At 38.5% G+C, this 20,992-nt stretch overlaps 1 protein-coding gene across 1 annotated transcript; it reads left to right on the top strand.

Annotated features, from left to right (window-relative positions):
- Positions 1 to 14,220: 14,220 nt before the first annotated feature.
- LOC119524648 (zinc finger protein 596-like) lies at positions 14,221 to 20,777 on the top strand. Its single transcript, XM_037823346.1, has 6 exons — positions 14,221 to 14,429; positions 14,512 to 14,594; positions 16,201 to 16,327; positions 17,106 to 17,201; positions 18,225 to 18,307; positions 18,761 to 20,777. Exons 1-6 carry the CDS (start codon positions 14,297 to 14,299, stop codon positions 19,949 to 19,951), a joined length of 1,713 nt encoding a protein of 570 aa, XP_037679274.1. The 5' UTR covers positions 14,221 to 14,296; the 3' UTR covers positions 19,952 to 20,777.
- The last annotated feature ends 215 nt before the right edge of the window (positions 20,778 to 20,992 follow it).

Here is a 20,992-nt window from a genome sequence, read left to right as displayed (position 1 = left end):
ACATCACCAATGCCAGGAGTCCCATACCCTTCCCCTATTCCGCAACTCTCCATATGCATTTAGCTTTTTGGTATATTGCCTTTGTTATATTAAAGGAAGCATAATACAATATTTCTGTTAATTATAGTCTCTAGTTTGCAATGATTGTATTTTCCCCCCAATCCCACCCTATTTTTAACACCTTGCAATGTTGACATTCATTTGTTCTACCTCATGTAACAACATATTTGTACCTTTGATTACAGTCATTGAGCACCATAGATTTCTCTGAGTTACACAGTTACAATTTTTATCATTCATCTTTTGTTCTGTTGTCCCACATGCTCCTAACCTTCCTCTTTCAACTGTATTCACAGTCATCTTTGTTCAGTGTACTTACATTGCTGTGCTACTATCTCCCAAAATTGTTTTCCAAACCTCTCACTCCTGTCTTTTCCTTTCTGCCTGCAGTGCTTCCTTTAGTGTTTCCTGTAGAGCAGGTATCTTGTTCACAAACTGTCATTGTCTGTCAGAGACTATTTTAAGCTCTCCCTCATATTTGAAAGATAGTTTTGCTGGATATAGGATTCTTGTTGGTGGTTTTTCTCTTTCAGTATCTTAAATATATCACCCCACTTCCTTCTTGTCTCCATGGTTTCTATTGAGAAATCTACACATAGTCTTATCAAGCTTCCTTTGTATGTGATGGATCGCTTTTCTCTTGTTGCTTTCAGGATTCTCTCTTTATCTTTGATGTTTGATAATCTGATTATTAAGTGTCTTGGCATAGGCCTATTCAGATCTATTCTGTTTGGGAGATTCTGTGCTTCTTGGATCCATAATTTTATGTCTTTCATAAGAGGGGAAATTTTCATTGATTGTTTCCTCTATTATTGCTTCTGCCCCTTTTCCCTTCTCTTCTCCTTCTAGGACACCAGTGACACATACATTCTTGCTTTTCATTTTGTCCTTAAGTTCCTGGAGATGTTGCTCATATTTTTCCATTCTTTTCTCTGTTCTTTTGTGTGTAGGCTTTCAGGTGCTTTGTTCTCCAGTTTCTGAGTGTTTTCTTCTGCCTCTTGAGATCTGCTGTTGTGTGTTTCCATTGTGTCTTTTCATCTCTTATGTTGTGCCTTTCATTTCCATAGATTCTGCCAGTTGATTTTTTGAACTTTCAATTTCTACCTTATGTATGTACTCCCAGTGTTTTCATTATGTGGTTCAGCTCTTTTGCCATCTTCCCTAAACTTTTTGAATTGACTTAGTCTTAGTTGTTTCAGTTCCTGTATCTCAGTTGAAGCGTAAATTTGTTCCTTTGACTGGGCCATAACTTCATTTTTCTCAGTGTTGGTTGTAGTTTTCTGTTGTCTAGGCATGGTTTCCTTGGTTAACCCAATCAGGTTTTCCCAGACCAGGATGGGCTCAGGTCCCAGAAGGAAGAACTATTCAGTATCTGCTTTCCCTGATGGTATGTCTTAGAAAATTGGTACACCCTGTGATGCCTCAGGTCATTGTGCTTTTCTGCCCAGCAGGTGGCACCTGTCAGCCTGTAATTTCAGACTGGTGAAAGGAGGTGTGGCCCGTGACTGTTTTCCCCCAGGCTCTGGGGTCTGGTTCTGAATGGAAGGCAGAGAATAGAGCTGGGCCTCACTGCTTTCCTCTTACAGAAGATAGACCCCCTAGGGAGAGGTCATTAGCATTTCATTGGTCTCTCTCTGCCTGTGCTATCTCCACCCTTGTCTGAGTCACAGCACTGAGAACTGAAAATGGCTGAGGCTTTCTCCGCTGAGGCAAAACAGGGACAGAAAGTCCCCTTCAGGGCTAGTCCATGGTGATCCTACGGCTCTCTGAGGTCAGTCATCACCCAAAGCCTCTGTCTGCTTGTTGGGGATTCATAGCTCATAGTGAGCAGTTCACACTTACTAATTAAAACCCCAGTTGGAGCTCAGCTGAGCTATATTCCCTTGCTGAGAGAGAGCTTCTCTCTAGCACCACAAGACTTTGCAGCTCGGGCTGTGGGGGGAGTGGTCTCCCAGCTTGCATCCGCAGTTTTTACTTACAGATTTTATGCTATGATCTCAGGCATTCCTCCCAATTCAGGTTGGTGTATGGTGAGTGGATGGTCATGTTTGTTCCCCTGCAGGTAGTCTGGATTATTTACTAGTTGTTTCTGTTTTTTTTATTAGTTGTTCCAGGGGGACTAACTATCTTCCACTCCTCTCTATGCTGCCATCTTAGATCCTCTCTTATGTTGAACTTTGCTTGCATACCTGGGATGAATTCAGTTGATCATGCTATGTAATTCTTTTAATGTACTTTTGGAGTTGTTTTGGTAGTGTCTTTGACATTTTTTGCATGTATATGATAAGGATTATTGTTTTGGATTTTTCTTGTGAGATCTATATCTGGCTTTGTTATTAGAGGAATGCTGGTCTCAAAGAATAAGTTAGGAAGGTTTCCTTCCTCTTTTTTTTCTGGAAGAATTTGAGAATGATTGGTGCTAATTCTTCTTTAAATATTTGGTAAAACTCACCAATGCAGCCATCTGGTCCTGGGTTTTCCTTCTTGATGGTTTTTTTGGTTACTAATTGAATTCCTTTACTTGTTACTTGTCTATTGATTTCTTCTAATTCTTTTTTTTAAATGGAAGTTTATTGACATACATTCACATACCATATAATCATCTAAAGTGTGCAATCAGTTGTTCACAGTATCATCATATAGTTGTGCATTCATCAACACAAGCAAGTTTTGAACATTTTCATTACTCCAAGAAATAAAAATGAAAATAAAAATAAAAATAAAAGTATGAAAGAACACCCAAAACATCTCATTCTCCTTTCCACCCCCCATTATTCATTTTCTTTTTGTCCCCCTTTTTTCTACTTATCTGCCCATATACTGGATAAAGGGACTGTGAGCCACGATGTTTTCACAATCACACAGTCAAACTATATATGCTATATAGTTATATGATCATCTTCAAGAATCCTGGGATACTGGGTTGCAGTACAACAGTTTCAGGTATTTCCTTCTAGCTATTCTAATACACTAATAACTAAAAAGGGATACCTATATAATGCATGAAATAACCTCCAGAATGACCTCTCGACTCCATTTGAAATCTCTCAGCCCCTGAAACTTTATTTTGTTTCATTTCTCTTCCCTCTTTTGGTCAAGAAGGCTTTCTCAGTTCTGTGATACCAGGTCCAGGCTCATTCCCAGAAGTCATGTACCACATTGCCAGGGAGATTTACACCTCTTGGGTTCATGTCCCACATATGGGGGAGAGCAGTGAGTTTACCTGCAGTGTTGGCTTAGAGAGGCCACATCTGAGCAACAAAAGGAATTTTCTGGGGGTGACTCTTAAGCACAATTTTAAGTAGGTTTAGCCCCTTCTTTGCAGTAACAAGCTTCATAAGGGCAAGCCCCAAGATTGAGGGTTCGGCCTACTATAATGGTAGTCCCCAATGCTTGCAAGGATATCAAGAATTCCCCAGGTAGGGAAGTTTAATATTTCCAGTTTTCCCCCAGTCCCTCAAGGGGGCTTTGCAAATACATTTTTATTCTCTGCCCAAATTACTCTGAGATGTTATCTTTCCTTGTAGTGTCATACATGCCCCTAGCCTTCCTCTTTCAACCATACTTACATAGTTTGGCAGTTCTTCAGGAAGTAGAGTATAGAATTGCTGTAAGATCCAGCAATCCCATTACTAGGTATAAATTCAGAAGAACTGGAAGCAGAAACATGAATGGACATTTGCTCACCGATTTATAATGGCATTGTTCATGATTGCCAAGAGATGGAAACAGCACAAATGCCCATCAGCAGACAAGTGGATAAACAAACTATGATAGGTACACATTGAATATTGAGCAGCAGTAAGATGGAATAAAGTCATGATGCAGGCAACAACATGGATGAAACTTGAGGACATTTTGTTGAGTGAAATAAGCCAGGAACAAAACATCTCTTACTCCTTTCCTCATGGTCTCACTAATATTAACTATTTTGAGTAAAACTCTAAGAGTTAAAGTTCTAATTCTTCTTGGGTCAGTGTTAATAGTTTGTGTGATTCTAGGAATTTGGCTTTTTCATCTAGATTGCCTAATTTGTTGGCATGTGATTGTTCATACTATTCACCTGTAAACTTATTTCAGCGAGATCATAAAGAATGCCCCCATTTCTTTTTTCATATTAGTTATTTGTGCCCTTTATTATTTTTTTTAATCATCATTTTATTGAGATATATTCACATACCACGCAGTCATACAAAACAAATTGTACTTTCGATTGTTTACAGTACCATTACATAGTTGTACATTCATCACCTAAATCAATCCCTGACACCTTCATTAGCACACACACAAAAATTACAAGAATAATAATTAGAGTGAAAAAGAGCAATTGAAGTAAAAAAGAACACTAGGTACCTTTGTCTGTTTGTTTGCTTCCCCTACTTTTCTACACATCCATCCATAAACTAGACAAAGTGGAGTTTGGTCCTTATGGCATTCCCAATCCCACTGTCACCCCTCATAAGCTACATTTTTATACAACTGTCTTCGAGATTCATGGGTTCTGGGTTGTAGTTTAATAGTTTCAGGTATCCACCACCAGCTACCCCAATTCTTTAGAACCTAAAAAAGGTTGTCTAAAGTGTGCGTAAGAGTGCCCACCAGAGTGATCTCTCGGCTCGTTTTGGAATCTCTCTGCCACTGAAGCTTATTTCATTTCCTTTCACATCCCCCTTTTGGTCAAGAAGATGTTCTCCATCCCACGATGCCGGGTCTACATTCCTCCCCGGGAGTCATATTCCACATTGCCAGGGAGATTCACTTCCCTGGGTGTCTGATCCCACGTAGTGGGGAGGGCAGTGATTTCACCTTTCAAGTTGGCTTAGCCAGAGAGAGAGGGCCACATATGAGCAACAAAGAGGCATTCAGGAGGAGACTCTTAGGCACAAATACAGGGAGGCCTAGCCTCTCCTTTGCAGCAACCGTCTTCCCAAGGGTAAAACTTATGGTAGAGGGCTCAACCCATCAAACCACCAGTCCCCTATGTCTGTGGTCATGTTAGCAACCATGGAGGTGGGGTAGGCGAATACCCCTGCATTCTCCACAGGCTCCTCAAGGGGGCACTACATCTTTTTTTTTTTTTTTTCCTTGTTTGTCTTTTTTCTTTTTTTTTTTTTTTTTTAACTTTCCCTTCTTTTTTCAAATCAACTGTATGAAAAAAAAAGTTAAAAAGAAAACAAACATACAATAAAAGAACATTTCAAAGAGACCATAGCAAGGGAGTAAGAAAAAGACAACTAACCTAAGATAACTGCTTAATTTCCAACATGTTCCTACTTTACCCCAAGAAAGTTACATAATATAGCAACATTTCAGTGAACTTGTTCCTACTACATCCATCAGAAATTAACAGACCATAGTCATTTCTGGGCATCCCCAGAACGTTAAATAGCTTATCTGTTCTTCTTGGATTATTGTTCCCACTTCCTTAATTGCTCTCTACTGCTAGTTCCCCTACATTCTACATTATAAACCATTTGTTTTACATTTTTCAAAGTTCACATTAGTGGTAGCATATAATATTTCTCTTTTTGTGCCTGGCTTATTTCGCTCAGCATTATGTCTTCAAGGTTCATCCATGTTGTCATATGTTTCACCAGATCGTTCCTTCTTACTGCCGCGTAGTATTCCATCGTGTGTATATACCACATTTTATTTATCCACTCATCTGTTGAAGGACATTTGGGTTGTTTCCATCTCTTGGCAATTGTGAATAATGCTGCTATGAACATTGGCGTGCAGATACCTGTTCGTGTCACTGCTTTCCGATCTTCCGGGTATATACTGAGAAGTGCAATCGCTGGATCGAATGGTAGCTCTATATCTAGTTTTCTAAGGAACTACCAGACTGACTTCCAGAGTGGCTGAACCATTATACAGTCCCACCAACAATGAATAAGAGTTCCAATTTCTCCACATCCCCTCCAGCATTTGTAGTTTCCTGTTTGTTTAATGGCAGCCATTCTAACCGGTGTTAGATGGTATCTCATTGTGGTCTTAATTTGCATCTCTCTACTAGCTAGTGAAGCTGAACATTTTTTCATGTGTTTCTTGGCCATTTGTATTTCCTCTTCAGAGAACTGTCTTTTCATATCTTTTGCCCATTTTATAATTGGGCTGTCTGTACTATTGTCATTGAGTTGTAGGATTTCTTTGTATATGCAAGATATCAGTCTTTTGTCAGATACATGGTTTCCAAAAATTTTTTCCCATTGAGTTGGCTGCCTCTTTACCTTTTTGAGAAATTCCTTTGAGGTGCAGAAACTTCTAAGCTTGAGGAGTTCCCATTTATCTATTTTCTCTTTTGTTGCTTGTGCTTTGGGTATAAAGTCTAGGAAGTGGCCTCCTAATACAAGGTCTTGAAGATGTTTTCCTACATTATCTTCTAGGAGTTTTATGGTACTTTCTTTTATATTGAGATCTTTGGTCCATTTTGAGTTAATTTTTGTGTAGGGGGTGAGGTAGGGGTCCTCTTTCATTCTTTTGGATATGGATATCCAACTCTCCCAGCCCCATTTGTTGAAAAGACCATTATGGCTCAGTTCGGTGACTTTGGGGGCCTTATCAAAGATCAGTCGGCCATAGATCTGAGGGTCTATCTCTGAATTCTCAATTCGATTCCATTGATCTATATGTCTATCTTTGTGCCAGTACCATGCTGTTTTGGCAACTGTGGCTTTATAATAAGCTTCAAAGTCAGGGAGTGTAAGTCCTCCCACTTCGTTTTTCTTTTTTAGAGTGTCTTTAGCAATTCGAGGCATCTTCCCTTTCCAAATAAATTTGATAACTAGCTTTTCCAAGTCTGCAAAGTAGGTTGTTGGAATTTTGATTGGGATTGCATTGAATCTGTAGATGAGTTTGGGTAGAATTGACATCTTAATGACAATTTAGTCCTTCCTATCCATGAACATGGAATATTTTTCCATCTTTTAAGGTCCCCTTCTATTTCTTTTAGTAGAGTTATGTAGTTTTCTTTGTATAGGTCTTTTACATCTTTGGTTAAGTTTATTCCTAGGTACTTGATTTTTTTAGTTGCTATTGAAAATGGTATCTTTTTCTTGAGTGTCTCTTCAGTTTGTTCATTTCTAGCATATAGAAACATTACTGACTTATGTGCATTAATCTTGTATCCCGCTACTTTGCTAAATTTGTTTATCAGCTCTAGTAGGTGTATCATTGATTTCTCAGGGTTTTCTAGATATAAGATCATATCATCTGCAAACAATGACAGTTTTACTTCTTCTTTTCCAATTTGGATGCCTTTTATTTCTTTGTCTTGCCGGATTGCCCTGGCTAGCACTTCCAGCACAATATTGAATAACAGTGGTGACAGCGGGCATCCTTGTCTTGTTCCTGATCTTAGAGGGAAGGCTTTCAGTCTCTCACCATTGAGTACTATGCTGTCTGTGGGTTTTTCATATATGCTCTTTATCATGTTGAGGAAGTTTCCTTCAATTCCTACCTTTTGAAGTGTTTTTATCAAAAAGGGATGTTGGATTTTGTCAAATGCTTTTTCAGCATCTATTGAGATGATCAATTGATTTTTCCCTTTCGAGTTTTTAATGTGTTGTAATACATTGATTGTTTTTCTTATGTTGAACCATCCTTTGATGCCTGGAATGAACCCCACTTGGTCATGGTGTATGATTTTTTTAATGTGTCTTTGGATTCGATTTGCAAGTATTTTGTTGAGGATTTTTGCATCTATATTCATTAGGGAGATTGGCCGGTAGTTTTCCTTTTTTGTAGCATCTTTGCCTGGTTTTGGTATTAGATTGATGTTAGCTTCATAAAATGAGTTAGGTAGTGTTCCATTTTTTTCAATGTTTTGAAAGAGTTTGAGTAAGATTGGTGTCAGTTCTTTCTGGAAAGTTTGGTAGAATTCCCCTGTGAAGCCATCTGGCCCTGGGCATTTATTTGTGGGAAGATTTTTGATGACTGATTGGATCTCTTTGCTTGTGATGGGTTGGTTGAGGTCTTCTATTTCTTCTCTGGTCAGTCTAGGTTGTTCATATGTTTCCAGGAAATTGTCCATTTCTTCTACATTATCCAGTTTGTTGCCATACAGTTGTTCATAATATCCTCTTATAATTTTTTTTAATTTCTTCAGGATCTGCAGTTATGTCACCTTTTTCATTCATTATTTTCTTTATATGGGTCTTCTCTCTTTTTGATTTTGTCAGTCTAGCTAGGGGCTTGTCAATCTTGTTGATCTTCTCAAAGAACCAACTTTTGGTGATATTTATCCTTTCTATTGTTTTTTTTTTTGTTCTCTATGTCATTTATTTCTGCTTTAGTCCTTGTTATTTCTTTTCTTGTACTTGGTTTAGGATTGGTTTGCTGTTCATTTTCTAGCTTCTTCAGTTGATCCATTAGTTCTTTGATTTTGGCTCTTTCTTCCTTTTTAATATATGCGTTTAGTGCTATAAATTTCCCCCTTAGCACTGCTTTTGCTGCATCCCATAGGTTTTGGTATGTTGTGTTCTCATTTTCATTCGTCTCTATATATTTAGCCATTTCTCTTGCTATTTCTTCTTTAACCCACTGATTGTTTAGGAGTGTGTTGTTTAACCTCCAGGTATTTGTGAATTTTCTAAGTCTCTGAGAGGTTATTGACTTCTAATTGTATTCCATTGTGGTCAGAGAATGTGCTTTGAATAATTTCAATCTTTTTAAATTTATTGAGGCTTGTTTTATGTCCCAGCATATGATCTATTCTGGAGAAAGTTCCGTGAGCACTAGAAAAGTATGTGTATCCTGGTGAATTTGGGATGTAATGTCCTGTAGATGTCTGTTAAATCTAATTCATTTATCAGATTGTTTAGGTTTTCAATTTCCTTATTGGTCTTCTGTCTGGTTGATCTATCTATAGGAGAGAGTGATGTGTTGAAGTCTCCCACAATTATTGTGGAAACATCAATTGCTTCCTTTAGTTTTGCCAATGTTTCTCTCATGTATTTTGTGGCACCTTGATTGGGTGCATAGACATTTACGATTGTTATTTCTTCTTGCTGAATTGCCCCTTTTATTAGTATGTAGTGGCCTTCTTTGTCTCTCAAAACATCCCTGCATTTGAAGTCTATTTTATCTGAGATTAATATTGCTACACCTGCTTTCTTTTGGCTGTAGCTTGCATGAAATATTTTTTTCCATCCTTTCTCTTTCAGTTTCTTTGTGTCCCTGTGTCTAAGATGAGTCTCTTGTATGCAACATATTGATGGTTCATTTTTTTTGATCCATTCTGCGAATCTATATCTTTTAATTGGGGAGTTTAATCCATTTACATTCAACGTTAAAACCGTGAAGGCATTTCTTGAATCAGCCATCTTATCCTTTGGTTTATGTTTGTCATATTTTTCCCCTCTGTCTATTAATATCCTTTATTGTACCCATACCGAATCTCTTTAGTACTGAACCTTTCTCCAAGTCTCTCTGTCCTGTCTTTGTTTCTCTATCTGTAGGGCTCCCTTTAGTATCTCCATTAGGGCAGGTCTCTTGTTAGCAAATTCTCTCAGCATTTCTTTGTCTGTGAAAAATTTAAGCTCTCCCTCAAATTTGAAGGAGAGCTTTGCTGGATAAAGTATTCTTGGCTGAAAATTCCTCTCACTCAGAATTTTAAATATATCGTGCCACTGCCTTCTCGCCTCCATGGTGGCTGCTGAGTAGTCACTACTTAGTCTTATGCTGTTTCCTTTGTATGTGGTGAATTGCTTTTCTCTTGCTGCTTTCAGAACTTGCTCCTTCTCTTCTATGTTTGACAGTGTGATCAGTATATGTCTCGGAGTGGGTTTTTTTGGATTTATTCTATTTGGAGTTCGCTGAGCATTTATGATTTGTGTATTTATGTTGTTTAGAAGATTTGGGAAGTTTTCCCCAACAATTTCTTTGAATACTCTTCCTAGACCTTTACCCTTTTCTTCCCCTTCTGGGACACCAATGAGTCTTATATTCGGACGTTTCATATTATCTATCATATCCCTGAGGTCCATTTCGAGTTTTTCAATTTTTTTCCCCATTCTTTTATGCTTTCATTTTCCATTCTGTCATCTTCCAGGTCACTGATTCGTTGTTCAACTTCCTCTAGTCTTGTACTATGAGTGTCCAGAATCTTTTTAATTTGGTCAACAGTTTCTTTAATTTCCATAAGATCATCCATTTTTTTATTTAGTCTTGCAATGTCTTCTTTATGCTCTTCTAGGGTCTTCTTGATTTCCTTCATATCCCGTACTATGGTCTCATTGTTCATCTTTAGTTCTTTGAGTAGCTGCTGTAGGTGTGTCTCTTCTGGTCTTTTGATTTGGGTGCTTGGGCTTGGGTTATCCATATCGTCTGGTTTTTCATATGCTTTATAATTTTCTGTTGTTTTTGGCCTCGTGGCATTTGCTGACCTTGATAGGGTTCTTTTAGGGTTTGTAGACCAGTTGAAGTCCTTATCTCTAATTTATCAGATCTACAGCTTCGTGGAGTACACTTTCTCTAACTAACCAGCAGGTGGCGTCCACGAGCCACCTGTTCTCCACAAGCCAGATCTCCCCTGCTTAGCCTTTTTGGTGAGTGGGGGAGTGAGTCTTGTGGGGCCCAATTGGTGTCCCAAGCTTGTGTGTGTAGTTGGTGTTGCCTGCCCTGTATGTGGGGCGTGTTTCTGGGCAGTCGGGGAGGGGGAGTGGCCCTAACAATCAAATCTCCCTGATGATCCTAGAGTTTTAAAGCTACTGCAATAGTCTAATCCTTCAGTTCAGTCCTGCCACAGTTTGTCTCTGCCACTGACCCACAAGTCTTTGGTATTGGCGTATGGCTCCTGAGACTTGCAAGTGGGCCCCTCTTCCAGGCTGTGCACCCCGGGTCCTCTGTTGAGGGATGACTGTGCTATGTCACAGGTGAGTGCCATCCCCCCAGGGCAGTTCTGGGTTGCTGGGCTGTGTTGGGATGCTCCCAGTCTGCTCAAATGATGGCTGAATGGGGCTCTGTTAATTCACACTACTCCCCCTTCCCAGCTCTGGGACATTCAGCTGAGGTTGCAGGGAAGGCTAATGTCCACGCCCAGTTTTGTGGTGTGTGCCTGTTATTTGAAGCACTTCCGTCACACTGGGTTGTCTGGGGCAGCTCTGGGCTATGGGGCTGGCGATGGGCAGGAGTGTTTCCTGTCCACCAGGATGGTGGCTGTGAGCGGACACCCCCCTTTTCTTGGGAAGTTGTGTTGTTTAGTGAATTTTCTCAGCCACTGGATTATTGCCTTTTGTCTCAGAGCTCTCTTAGTTCTGCTCTTGACTTGACGTGCCCAAATTTCAATTCTTTGAAGCTTTCTGTATTGAGCTTCTTAGAGTAATTGTTTTAGAAAAAGCAAAAAGGATTTAAAAAAAAAAAAAAAAAAAAACGGCCCTCCTCAGAGATCTAATGGGTTATTGAAATGCTAATAGACAAAGCAACCAGGGCCATTAAGGAAAAGTGCACAGGGCAGAGAGATCAGCCTTGCTTCGGGATTTGCATATGCGCCTCAAGGCCTGATCTCCGCCCTTCCCCTTTCTGTGTTCACCAGAACTCCAAAAATCCTCTGCTTTTATTTTGGAGTTTTTCGTGTTGTTTTTTTTCTATGCCTGTCTCCTCTCTGCTGGGCTGGCTGCTCTCAGAGTCTCTGGTGTCTGGTCTCAGTCTATCTATGGTTGGAGTTTGAATCAGTAGAATGAGTTTCCGATAAGAGCAGCCACTGCAATTCTCCCTTCTCCTTCCTGGAGCTGACAGCCCCTCCTCCCCCGGGACTGAGCCTGGCAGGGAGGGGCGCGGGTCCCCTGGCCGCAAAAACTTACAGATTTCGCTGATCTCAGCAGTTCCACGTTTTCATGACTGTTGTATGAAGTATGCCCAAAGACAGATTGCTCTGTGGTGTCCAGTCCACGCAGTTCCTGGCTTTTTACCTACTTTCCTGGAGGAGTAACTAAAACATACAGCTCACCAGTCTGCCATCTTGCCCCGCCTCTCACCGCCCTTTATTTTTTATGTCAGTCTAACAACAGGCTTGTTAATTTATAGATCTTAATCGATCTTTTCAGTGAACCAAACTTTGGTTTCATTAACTCATGTTTAATTCTCCATTTCATTTATCTGCACTCTAATCTTTATTTCCTTCCTTCTATTCTCTTTGTGTTTAGTTTACTCTTTTTCTAATTCATGCAGTTGTGAGTTTAAGTCTTTGATTTAGGATGTTTCTTCTTGTTTTATGTAATCATTTATCAGTATAAATTTCCCTCTAAGCACTGTCTTTCCAGCATTCCATAGATTTTGGTATACTGTGCTTTCATTTTCATTTACCTCAAGGTTTTTTCTTAATTTCTCTTGTGATTTCTTCTCTAACCCCTTGGTGTTCCTGTGTATTTCCATCACATGGGAATTCACAGAGCAGAATGTTCTTCCTTCTCTTCTGTGCTCCATTGTCTTCCACCTTCTTGTTGCTCTTCATGGCTTCCTCCAAGTGGCTTCCTCCTCTGTGTCCAATTTCCTTGGCTTACATGGGCTTCAGCCATACTGGACTAAGGCCTGCTGTCATTCAGTTTGGGCACAACTCAATTATAAATATCTTTAGAGAGCCTCATCACAAATCAGTTGAGAACAACAGGAGCAGGCATTGGGACCTGAGTAAGCCTTTTGTAGAAGACATGACTCAAACTGCAAGAACTTCTTTATAAAATAAAACAGAATATAGCATGTAGAAAACTATGAAAACTCATTCATTGTCAATGGGAATATAAAATGATGCAGTCACTTTGGAAAACAGTGTGGTGGTTCCTCAGAATGCCAAGTGTAAAATTGCCATATGACCCAGAAATTCTACTCCCATGTATATATCCAACAGAATTGAAAGCAAGGACTCAAACAGATATTTGCACACCAATATTCATAGCAGTGTTCTACAAAATAGCCAAAAGATGGAAGCAACCTGTGCCCATCGACAGATTGATGGATAAACAAAATGTATATACATAAAATGGAATATTGTTCTGTCATAAGAATTAAGTTCTGATATATGCTGTAACATGTATGAACCTGGAAAATAGCATGTTTAGTGAAATAAGTTAGATAGAAAATGATAAGTATTGTATGAGCTCACATGTGAATTCACTAGGATATGCAAAATGCATAGATTCAGAAACTAGAATTTAGGTTACTGGGTCCAGGTAAGGAGTAGGAAATGGTAAGTTAATGCTAAGAGTTTCTTTTGGGGATGATGCAAAATTTTGGTAATGGATGTTTGCAATGGTAGCACAGCACTGTGAATATAAGTAGAATCACTGAATTGTATATTTGAAGGAGGTTATGCTGGTTTGAAATTGTTATGGACACCAGAAGGGCCAGGATCTCCTAACCCAATCTTGTTTGGTGGAATATTTTGATTGAATATTTCCATGGAGATGTGACTCCCTCAACTGTGAGTGACACTTTTGACTGGGTTATTTCCATGGAGGTGTGGATCCCACCCTGAATGGTCTTGATTGGTTCACTGGAGTACTTAAGAGTGCTCAGGAGCCAGTACAGAGATTGATGCTTGGAGACGCTTAGAGGTGCTAAGCTAAGAGATGAAACCCAGAGTTTGCCCTGGAGAAGGTAAGAGAGGACCCCAAGATGCTTTGAGAGAAATGCCTTGGGAGAAAGAAGCAAGGACACATAGGAGCTGAGAGAGAGGAGTGAAGACAGAAGCCCAGAGACATTTTGGAGAAAATGATTTTGAAACACAACCTGGGAGCAGAGGACCAGCAGATGCTGGCCAGGTGCCTTCCCAGCTGACAGATGTTTTCCAGACACAGTTGGCTATTCTTCAGTGAAAGTATCATCTTGATGCCTTCATAGGGACACCTTTATGGCATTAGACCTGTAAATTTGTAACCTAATAAATCCCCTTTGTAAAAGCCAATCCATTTCTAGTATTTTGCATAATGGCAGCTCTAACAAACTGGAACAGTTTAAAATGGGATATTACACAATTTTATGTATTTTACCAGAATAAAAACTGAAAAAAATAGAACTGTTCAATAGAGTGAACCCTAAAGTAAATATTGGATTACTGTTAATATTAAAATTTTGTTAATTTTAACTAAAGTACCACATTGTGATATGTGTTAATAATAGAGAAACAATTGGGACAATTTTTCATGTAAAGGGGTGGTATATAGAAACTGTACTTGCTTCATGATTTACTGAAAATCTAAAATTTTTCTAATTAAAAAAGTAAAACATTCTTATCTGTATAATGAAATTATTCACATCTTCTTTATTAGGCAGAGTGGAAAGACCTTCTTTTGACCCTGGAAGGGAAGGGTCCTCTCCTTATTTCTATTGGAGCATACTGCATGTTCCTTTAGATTGGATGGAGTTACTCCCAGGTGATGGCTTAGGATGTATAACATGTGGGTCTGGAAATTGTGCACAAGACTGGAGTCTCATGGCTTCTTTCTCCATTCTCAGTTTACTTGACTACTCCCTTTCTGGTTGTAATGGAAATGCAGAGGAAGACAGTTGTCAGTGAGCTATTAACAGTGCAACCAGTGGTAAGTACTGAATTGTTTCTTAATTGAAGTTACAACTGTATTGCCAGCAATGGTTAGGTTCTTCCAATTGGCTTGGGTATTACAAAGGATTTCAGGAGCTATTCAAGGCTCTGATCTCCATTTAAGTTTATCTCTGCCTCTGGGATGGTCATAGAAGGTTCAGCATTCATCAACTTTCCAGCATTACACTAAGTTGTTTCAGGCTCCACTAAGGTTGTTTGCTCACTGAACAGATATGAGAGGTTTTCTGTTTTTCACTTAATCCATGGCCTTATTGGGGAAATAATGCACTCAATTGATAATGTCTGTGTGTCTAATGGCTTAGGCATGTTATAAAAATAAATGAAAGAGATGTTTAAGATCGGAAGGTTACAATCAGTAGGGAGGCTGATGTTTCATCAGGTGAGTTTAATCAATCCTTTATTACCAGCGCTAGGGTGGTGGGCTGTGCATTGTTGAGAGTGTATAAATGAGGGTTAGGTAAGAAAGTAATTGTTTTTAAATTTTCCCTGGTTTTAAATTTCTTCAGGTTTTGATAGAATGTATTTACACATTTTGAAACACTTAAAAAAGATGAGTACAATTCTACCTACCCAATTTTCCCCAATTGCCTAACTTCCAATTCCATATATCACTTTATTCACATTCTGTAAATAGAAGCAATGAATAGGAAATTATGTTTCTTCAGTTTTGGTTATGCATTCAAGAGTATGATAGTAAGTAGATTAAAATTTATGTCCCTGTGAAATTTTTGAAGCATTGGCTAGACCAGAACAAATGTAGAGATTTATTTTACTCTTGAGAAGATAGGTTAAATATAAAGAGAGACAATGAAAACTTATGTTTGGAGGTACCAAAGTTCAAAATGGAAGATCTCATATCACCGTAATGGTCTAGGACCATTTTTCTGTAGAGCGGTCTCAGGGGTCCATGATGTGCACTGGAAGCCATCTATACTTATATGTTATGGTGATCACCTGAGTTATTTAGATTTGAGTGGGACAATATCTTACAATCCCAAGTTGTTTCTTAAAACTGTTTGTACAGAATACTGCTTTTTTGTTGCTAGGTTCTCTGCCACTTTAGTAAGTAATATACCAGTGAATTATGTTTACATAGGAAGTACTTTGCACTTAAGTACATTGGATCTTTCAAAACTCCTAATGTATTTTAAAACAATTTCATAGATGAGAGGAAACTTATATCATCCACGAGAATAATCTAACTGCACTCATGGTTTAAAAGTGGCGTGTCATGGATATTGATTACCTTGTTTAGATTCTGTATATTTAAATAAAATCAGTGGAGAATAGTTTTTATTTTATGAATTCTGAAAGTGCACGTTGTATAATCTCCATCTGGAAGTCTTGATTACCAGTTACTAGGAATTTTCCAGCTTGTACCACAACATAATTCATGTGGTATTCCTTTATAATGGAATTTTTTGGCAGTTCTGCACTGAGAATGATTTGACAGAAACCCAGAGTATAGTTTGAACTTTCTATATGCATAGTCTATGCTTTCTCAGTGCTATCATCCTGAACATTCTTCTGTGGACATTGGTAGGGGTGGCCTTGTCTGAACTCAAATGTCTCTTATGTTATAGGAGGCAGTGGCTTTTAAAGATGTAGCTATAGAATTCCCCCAAGAAGAGTGGGCTCTCCTGGACACATCCCAGAGAAAGCTGTTTAGAGATGTGATGGAAGAGATCATCAGTCATCTGGTTTCAGTGGGTGAGTCTCTCAAAATTGATCTATATATCCATTTATCATCTATTTCTTTATCATCTTTCATCTTTTCTAGAAATGTTTAGAACAGCTTTTCTATGTTGTTTTATATTCTTTATTATATTTTTATGCATTTTACTTTTACTTTTAATATTTTTTATAGAATGAACAGCTGCCTAAGACAATTTATTCCCTTATTTATTTCTTATATCTAGTTTTTCACCCCATTGGAATGTGATCTTTTTAACTACAATTTCATGTCTTTGTTGATACTCCATTTCCAACATTCAGAACAGTGCTAGGAACTCAATAAATACTTTTGAAGCCATAAATAAGTGGATTAAATATTTTCCCAACAATTACTCTGCTTAAGGGACTGTTGCTGAGGCTTCATGCCCCAGGAATAAACACAGGAAGCATACTCTTTTCCACATGCAATTTATATAGTTCTGTTGGAGATTATGTTTGTTGGAGTCTTTTTGAAAATAAAAAACCAGTGTGGAGATAAAAAATATATCTGTGTTTGGAAATACGGAGAATTCCCCAGTTTCTCTTTTAATTTGAGCATGGGACAACCAGAGGTCTCTCTGTATCGGGACACAAGGTGAAGGGTTGGCTCTTTGATGGTGAGGGATTGTCATGATTCTGTATTCGAGGTACAGTTCCCTTGACTGAACCTCAGTGTTTTCCTTATTCTTCTTTGGTTGCCTGCCCTAGACTTGAGTATCATTCACTGTTACCTGTACAGAACTCAAAAATCCATTTATCTTTTTCCTCCAAACAGGAGTTCAGGTATGCAAATCAGATGTACCTTTCCATTTGGAGCAAGGAAAAGAAGTTGGGAGAGAAAGAATAGGATTACTCCAATACCAGAGTTCAGGTGAGCTCTAGGACCCTGTACTTGAGTATAAGGAGAAACCCGTTAGTTAGTTTTGGGAAGTATCTATTGCAGAATTCCTTAAGTGAGTTATATTTTCAGAAATGTAGGTGAGGGTATTGGGGATATTTTCCTCATCTGAGGTCATTCTTGCAGACACCAATCTGTATTTGTATTTGGCTTTAGGGAAATGTATATTCATGTACTAATGGAGTTAAGCTTTCACATGATGGCTCTTGTTCTGGTCCTCCTCTTTGAATGTTTTCCTTCTCTTTAACTCCAACACACTGTCTTCTTTTTATTTTTCTCATATTTCAACACTGAAAATCCTTTCTGCTTTTGTCTTCTACTGCCTAAAGTATTCCTTAATTTTATATTTGTTCTTTGCTTAGGGTCAGTATTTGAAAGATACTGTTCTGGTTTGCTAATGCTACTGTTTTGCAAAACACGAGGAATGGATTGGTTTTTTTTAAAGGGGTTTTATTTGGTTACAAACTTATGGTCTTAAGGCCACTAAGTGTCCCAGGTAAGGCATCAATTATAGGGTACCTTCACTGAAGGAAGGCCAATGGCATCCAGGAAAACCTGTAAGCTGGGAAGGCACATGGCTATCATCTGCTGATCCCAGGTTGTGTTCCAGCCCCACTCTCAGCTGCTCTGCATTCTTCAAAGTGTCTTTCTTGGCTGCAGCAGCTCCTTCTGTCTGTGATCACTTTTATAGGGCTCCAATGATTCAATTAAGACCCACCCTGAATGGGTGGAATAACACCTCCATGGAAATTATCCAATCAAAGGTCTTGCCTGTAGTTGATTGAGTCATGTCTCTATGGAAACAATCAAAGGGTGCCAACATAATCAACACGAATACATCTGCCCTCACAAGAATGCATCAGAGAACATGTCATTTTGGATGACATAATACATCCAAACCAGCACAGATACTCACAGGGGCATTTCGGTTTTTTCAACATTTTCCTTCTGTTATTGCGACCGAAATGTCTTACTGTTTTTTTTCTGTTATCTCAGGCAGGGAAAGTGGCCTTAAAAGTCAAGAAATGATAATCTTACAAAATATCTGCAGGAAAGATGCATCTATGATCATGCCATTGGTAAGCTTCATGGGTGTAAATTTTCATCATCCAAGTTGATAACTGGGAATGGAATAAATTTGTAATTCAGCACAACCTAAGTAATTGAATTTAGTATTAAAGGTTAATTCAGCACAGAGTCTGGATAGTTGGAATTTAGAGAAAAATTATCTTGAACACTGAACCATAACTTGAGTTTTTATAAAAAGATAATTGCATAAAAATGGTTCATATATATAATCTTTGAGACATCATGCAGTCTTCAGAATTCTTCAGGTAACTCTGCAGTTGTGATGCTACAAAAGAGAAATTCTCTGTATTTGGGAGAATGATATGTGTATGTAGCTAACATGGGGAGGATTTTAATTGGAGGTGATCACTGAATGATTATTTGAGAAATCTGATGTACGGAAAGGGTTAAATGAGTGTAAATGGATAAAACATTTATATCTCTCATTTATTTTCCAAATGCAGATATCTCACATTCCAAGGAATCCCTTTAAATGTAACAATTTGCAAGAAGAATTCAAAGACAGAGCCACAGTTTCTCAACATCTGTTAACTCAGAAGGGAAGGAAACCCTGTTTGCATAAACTGTGTGGAAAAGCCCTCAGTGATCAGTCATCTTTTACTCAATGTAAGGAAGTACACAGTAGGAGTAAATCATGTGGATATCATGTAAATGGTAGAGCCTTTATTCAAACACTTGGCCTTAGACAATGCCATGGATCTGACACTGGAGAGAAACTCTACAAATGTCATCTATGTGGCAATGCTTTCACCAATTCCTCTGCCCTTACACAACATAAGACATCCCATAGTGGAGAGAAACTTTATGAACCTCATCTATGTGGGAAGGCCTTCGGTAAACGTTCTCACCTTAGAGCACATGACATAAATCACACTGAAAAGAAGAAACCGTTTGAATGTCCTCGATGTGGGAAAACCTTCACTCATCATTTTTACCTTAGACGACATGAGAGAATTCACACTGGAGAGAAACCATATCAATGTCTTCTTTGTGGCAAAGCCTACACTAGTGATTCTACCCTTAAGTCACATGAGAGAATTCACACTGGTGAGAAACCGTATGAATGCCGTGTATGTGGGAAAGCCTTCAATACATCTTCTCATCTTAGAATCCATGAGAGAACTCACACTGGAGAGAAACCCTATGAATGTCACCGATGTGGGAAAGCCTTCACTCAGTGTTCATCCCTTAGACAACATGAGAGAACTCACAATGGAGAGAAACCATATGAATGCTCTTTATGTGGGAAAGCCTTCACCAGTGGTACTGGCCTTAGATTACATGAGAGGACCCATACTGGAGAGAAACCCTATCAATGTCATATATGTGGGAAAACTTTCACTACTTGTAGTGGTCTTAAACTACATGTCAGGACACATACTGGAGAGAAACCCTATGAATGTCATCTATGTGGGAAGGCCTTCAGTTCTTGTTCTCATCTTAGACTCCATGAGAGAACACACACTGGAGAGAAACCCTATGAATGTCGTCTGTGTGGGAAAGCCTTCACCAATTGTTCTGACCTTAGAAAACATGAGAGAATTCACAATGAGGAGAAACTACGTGAATGTAGTTTATGTGGGAAAACTTTTACTCTGTCCAGCCTTAGACTACATGAGAGGACTCACACTTGAGAGAAACCTTACAGGTATCTTGGTATTAATAGGGAAACCTTAAATTTATTTTTGTAAACTTAGGCAACACAAGAATTCAAATTGCAGGGAAACCCTCTAAAAGACATGTATGTGGGAAAATTGTCTGGCAAGGTTCTGACTTTAGATGACATGATGGCACCCAGTAAAAGTGCTCTGTATGTAGAAGAGGTTGCAGCTACCTCTTCCTTTAACACTATGGAACTCACTGAACAAACACTAATGGATAAGCACGGAAGAGTTTTTTGTCATGCTTTCTATTCAGTTAATCTAAGAGAATTCATACTGAAAAGAATTCATAAGAATGTCATCTCTATTGCAAAACCTTCTGTTGATGTTTGATGATACAGAAAATGAGTGAACTAATACAAGGTAATAAAGAAGAGTTTTCATCTGCTCTATGTTAAAGAGAAACCAAAGACATGATGTGAAAGAAATTCAGTGTCTGTAATCAGTGTGAGAATGCCTTAATTTATATTATCCTTTAGCTGATATGAATGATCACAATGAGAGGAACACTAAGTGTGTTTCTCCATTTAGCCAAACACAAAACTTGGTGTGGAAAACAAAATTCAATGAGTCAATAACAACTAAAACAAAAAATAAACCTTAGAAGTCTTTATTAGATGGATGAAACCCATGGGGGAGTGCCAGATAATTCTTGCTTTGACATTATTCATGGAAAATCATGAGAAATCACTTGTACGGAAACATTTGTGGGGCATATGGGAAGCCACATTGTTATTTAAATAAATAATTATTTATGACATTGAGTTGTAAATAAAGGAAAAATTTCAGTGAGCACTCATTTCCTAGTAGCATTAATATTCTTCCACTGAGAAATCAGCCATCTTGAAAGTAAAATAGGCAAGCTCTCAGCTGGATTTTACATCAGAAAACTCAGACTGTAAAGTAATACACTTTAGGTAGGTAACCAATTCAGCAAAGAATCCCAGAATTTTGAAATAGGCTTATGATTGAAAATGTGTAGAAAACAATTTAGGCTTGTGAAGTGACCTGTGA

This window comes from Choloepus didactylus (assembly GCF_015220235.1).
Source record: "Choloepus didactylus isolate mChoDid1 chromosome 11 unlocalized genomic scaffold, mChoDid1.pri SUPER_11_unloc3, whole genome shotgun sequence".
NCBI classification, from domain to species: Eukaryota; Metazoa; Chordata; class Mammalia; order Pilosa; family Megalonychidae; genus Choloepus; species Choloepus didactylus.
Note: the sequence above shows the minus strand (reverse complement) of the source record. Positions and strands in the feature narration are given on the sequence as shown.